This window comes from Buceros rhinoceros, unplaced genomic scaffold (assembly GCF_000710305.1).
Source record: "Buceros rhinoceros silvestris isolate BGI_N320 unplaced genomic scaffold, ASM71030v1 scaffold3584, whole genome shotgun sequence".
Classification (NCBI taxonomy): domain Eukaryota; kingdom Metazoa; phylum Chordata; class Aves; order Bucerotiformes; family Bucerotidae; genus Buceros; species Buceros rhinoceros.
The window spans coordinates 38867-44198 of NW_010408680.1; the positions used below are offsets into that span (position 1 = coordinate 38867).

The window sequence follows — 5332 nt, forward strand, 5'->3', positions numbered from 1 at the left end:
TCCTGCTGGACTTCAGACACCATGATAACTACTTTGAAGAGACGTCTCAGTCTTAGCACTTTAATTTAGAATTCATGAAGAAATTAGGATTAGTGCAAGAGGCATCAAACCTTCAGGCAGAAGAGATCACCTCTTAACAGAGAAATCACAAGGATCAATTTATCTCTGACTTGTGACTACATAAAAACACCCTTCTCTCCTTTACGAATGCACGATACCCCTTTGAGAGCTACAGCCTTTGCCCAGGAACTCAGCCAGGGTGCCTAATCTCACAGTGTACACTCTCTTTGTTGAAACGACTTTACCTCTTCTGGTTGTAACTTTCCCTGTAAGCAAACATAGCAGAGACAACAGTTGGACCGCCAGTCCCAGTAACCAAGCAGAGAGGCAGAGATGAGATTACTTGAGTGCTCTCTTATTCTCTTCCACTTGTTTTGTTAAACTCTGAAGCACCACTTTGGGACCAACTCTCAAAAGACGCCGAATGCTGACAGCTGCCACTGTACTTTACCCTTGGAAGCTCCCATATGATGTCCACCCACAGAACTTAGATCGACTTTAATGTTTCAGTGCTTCATGACTTGGAAAGAAGAACTTGGGTGTTAACTGTAAGATCCTAGCAACACCTTTGTAACTGGAGTGCCTACTACAAGCTGGTTTTAACTGTGGGACCTGTTTATGTAACAATTCAGTTTGTCAGGCTATTCTCTCCCCTTAAAATTCTTTTTAAATAACAATTTATAAGCAAAAGTAGAAAAATAAACCATCTAAGTGGTTATGTATTCCACATTTCAGTATATGCCCATGTTAAACTGCTAATAGTAATGAGGCATAGCATTTTTTTCCTGTATCAGTTGAACTTTTATTAGCAGATTCTAGAATAACTGATTGTGAGGTCTCCAAACATTCTGGATGATACCATACAAGTGGAAGAGTTTGAGAGAAAGATGCCTAGAAAAAGTTAAGGCCACCATCCGTACAACAGCTGAAACAAGATCTGACAGAATTTTATTCAAAGAAAGAGGAAATCCCAGCATTGCTAAATCTTGGTGGTAATATAAAAAAGGAAGAGAAAAAGTGCAATTATACGTATAATTCACTTACTGAGTGAAGATGAGGAAAAACCTGCAAAAGAGCTTGCTGTAATGTATTCAGCAATCTGCTGTAATGCAAGCAGTCCAGTGGGATTATTGCCCTTCTTCATCTGTTCTTGAATAAGGCATTCCAGATCTTCTCTAAAAGCCTGTAGAAACATTTGAGAATCATGAAGGAAACCTGACTGAGAGAAATAGATTATAGGTGGGGCTGGTAGCTTTGCCTGTTGTTACGTTATACGAAACTTCCCCTTAGACCTTGACTTCAGCTGCTTATAAACTTGACAAACTTCAACGATCTGACCTAAAATTTGTATCCTATGTATTGGCTGCTTGGGGAGAAGGGGTTTGCTTAGCTATATCCCAGAACAAGACAAAATAAAATGTATTTTTGTAAATGATAACAAAACAACTTTTATGAATAATTAGAGTTCTCCATGTTTTGGAAGAGATACTTCACATTCAATCAGTATGTTTTGCTTTTACTGCTGGATATTTTAAAATTCTGTAATCCCTCTAAAAATCCATCCAAATTTGATGAAGTTATAGACAAGTGGAAAACTGGAGCTCATCCATGCTCAAGATGTATCACAGACATACAAAACCTAGAAGGAATGCTGGGATATCTTCTCCTCTCTATTTCTTTCCTTCTCCCAAAGGGAAAAAACTCTTCTCTCTTCTCCTGCATAAAATGTCCATAACACCAAGAGATAAATGTTTGCAGAATGTATCACGAAAATGGTTTTCACAGTTTCAAATTCAATAGACTAGGCACTGTGGACAGAGCCTATTCCTTCTAGATGACAGACACGTTAACCACTGTCCACAACAAACACCTGCCCTAGGACTACTTCAGTCCTGACATTTCTAGACCAAGTTCCTTCAAAAACTTTCCTTACAGGTCATATTTTCTAACCCTGTCATTATTTCTCGGTAGCATCTTTCAACTTTTGTCTGAAGCAACAGTACACAATGCTGCACACAACACAAGCTGAGGTATATTGCGAACATTTGTGCTGGTTCATTCCAGAAAGACATTTGGTATCTTTACCATGCAGCTGACTCCGATTATAACTCCAGGCTATTCCCTGTATGTAATTGCTCCTTTCAGTTTGCCTTCATTAGTGGCGTACTTGCTCTCAATTAAAAAAGAAAATAGCTCTGTATGACAAATGTAATTTCTTCACTGTATTTTAACTCAGTCCTCCATTCTGTTGGGTAAAACCCATAAATCTCATGAAATAGTCTGTTCATCAACAGGTTTTGACTCAGAGAGTGCTATCAGACCCCCCAAAAAACATCCTCAAGATTCTACCTGATATGGCCTCTCAGTTCAACAGCTGAACATCCATAACCACACTTTAATTTCCAAGTTTTCAGACACTCATGCTCTACCTTAAAGTAACTTTGTCAGGAGTGTGTACCTGATACTTGCCAGATTTCCACAGTAAAGCCTCTAAAATTTCACCTGGACTGACTATGCAGTGATCTGTTACGTGGATCTCTTGGTGTAGACCAGAGTACGCACGCAGCATCCCCCAAACAGCTGAACAACCCCTTGCTAGCCTGAAGATACACAGGCAAGGTTAGGTTTTTCTCTTTAGTGGCTGCTGTAGGTAAGATCTATGCAGCAGGGGAAGGGAGCAGGTGAGTAAAATTAAAGAACACACAGGGAATTGAGTGAAGAAAGGAACCTAACTGGGACTGAGAGAAAAGAAGTGGAGGTATGGGAGGTGCACAAGCACTGGGAGCCCATAAGGGAAACTGACGGGGAGGTAATTACAGAGTAATTGCCAGAAAGGTAAACAAGTATCTGTGGAAAGCAGCAAGCGGTTGGAAAAAAAAAACTTGACTTTCATTCTTCATCTAACAGCGGATGACTGTGAAACCCTCTCCATCCAACCTGATCCAGCTCTGAGGATGGCCATCACCATCGTGACTCCATGTGTTCCAACAGCAATGTGGGTGACACCTTTACTGACAAAATAATGAGCGCTGTCCCCAGCCTGGAACATGAACATGGCCACGAGCCCAGACTGCTGGAAGCCAGACATGCAGAGGATGTTTCTTTACCCCTCTTGCATACAGATGATAATCTTTAAGCGTACCTCAGTCATCTTGTCCCCATGCCTCATTTGGCACAAAGCACTAGTTCTCACTAGAAAAGAAATCCAGTGTTTTTTCCTCTTTTTGGGCACAGCATGTGGCCCTGTGCCTTTTTTTTGCATACTACTCATACTCTGCTGAGATGAGAGTCACTATTTAATCTGAAAAGATTTTCTCTGGGCAGATAATTACTATAAGTCCAAGTGCTTCACAAACATTAACATACTAAACCACAAAACATGCCTTTAAGGTGCAGCATGGCCCTATCTTCATTTCCACAGAACAGCACTGAGAAGGTTGATGTCAGATGTTCCACCAGTTCGGGACATTCATTCTGAGAGGCCCAGAGATCCACTGGCAGAGCACTGGGCAGGAAGTAACTTCTTATAGAAGCACAACTCTCAGTGAAAATTCAAGTGCAGCACTGAGTTGCTGCTGCTGTACCTCAGGGTAACAACGGGGATACAGAAAAATCACCATCTGAAAAACCAGGAAACAGAGGATTCAGCATCACCCATGACAGCCCAGCTTAAATCCCTGAGGTTTGTTAGTACCTGAATCTGAGCATTGCTCACTAGAACCAAAGTGGTTTTGAATGAAATTCGGATGCATGAGATTTATACAGTCCCTTGTAGAAGTTATAAAGATTTTTCAGATAACCAGAGAAAAGCATTTGGGTGGTCAAACAGCTCACACTGCATAGAAAAAGGAGCCAAGGTCTAACATTTGTGTTCTACCAACCTGCCTGAAAGGGCAAAAGGTGTAAAATAACAACAGAGATACTTCCTCGGCCCTTTACACATCACATCTCTCCCATTACAGAGGCTTTCTTCCTCCCACTAAAAAACCCCAAACACGTAAGACAGACTTTCAAGCACCAGCCATCCCAGTGCCAGCTGGCTTTTCTGCTCATGCTTCACCATGAGGCTATAGCTTTATGACACCTTCTCCTCCTGTCAAGATCCTATTAAGATTGCGGAGACAATGACTGGCTAATATATTGCATCAGCAAGCTGTACTAACACTTATTTTCAAGTTCTCTCATTCCAAAATGTTCGATTGCTTCTCAAATAGTCCTGGAAGAGGCCCCCTGCAAGAAAGCTCTGCCATTTCACACTCTGCAAGGCTGAAATGTTCTTTCACTCTTGTTTACGACATGTATATAAGAAAACTGCACATTTGTAGTCTCCTGGGGGCACTGTGGAAGACAGAATTCATGGAATTTGTGGAAGTATTTGCTTCAGAGGAGATGGAGAAAAACAGTTTTCTGTATTATATTATATCAATCTCACTTCAATTCAACCACTATAAGAAGGATCTGCAAAAACATTCACAGTAAACTTGTATTAGTCATTCAGACTTGTTTTTTTAAACCTGTAAGAGTAATATTACTTCTATAGCAGAAAAAAGGCAGTATAAAGTATTTCGGGCAATTTTGGAAAAATTTTTGTCCTTTATTTCTACTCGTATTTTTAATTCTTCTACTTTCTGATTACGCTATTTTCACTCTTCTAAGCTTAGTTTTGCTCTCGATGCTAACAGTAGTGTATTATACAGTTGATGAGACTACTACGCATAGGGATTTAGTGTTCTAGCAACTATTTTGTTACAACAAACAAGCAGCTTCCCTTAAAAATAATCTTAGAAATAACAGAAGATAGGTAAGAGCCAGGTCAAGCAGCAAATATGGAGATTTGGGACGAGCTGTAAAACAGAGGTGAGTATATGAACGAAGGGCGTAAAATTAAGTATGCAATTTATCCACATTCCAGTGCGTAACGATGTTTTCTAGCAGACTGCAGCCTTCAGTGTGTCACACACGACTCACAGTCTTTCATGCATATTTATTCATATTTCAGTACCTTTCATTCACTGCTACAGACCTTTAAAACTTTAATCTGTATGCCCTTAGAGTGCCAACACCCACGTGCTAACACAACCTTCCTCCATTGCTGGTAATTCTGGATGGGCTCAGATGAAAGGGCATCACCTTCTTCTAGACAACAATTTATCTTAAATATCAGCCATTACATGAATAGTATTTATTGGAGCTTTTACTGCACAGCACTGATTTTGATAAAATCACTGCTATGCAGGGCTCTGATTTTAGGAACTGACCCATTCAGCAGCAG

General features: G+C 40.4%; 1 protein-coding gene across 1 annotated transcript in view; it reads right to left on the reverse strand.

The window, feature by feature from the left end:
* The window catches only part of ADD3 (adducin 3 (gamma)), a 35353-nt gene that overhangs the window by 13565 nt on the left and 16456 nt on the right, over positions 1-5332 (reverse strand). The window contains exon 3 of the mRNA XM_010134939.1: positions 1105-1243. Coding sequence (XP_010133241.1) covers positions 1105-1243 — 139 coding nt within the window. The remainder of the gene's footprint in view (positions 1-1104; positions 1244-5332) is intronic.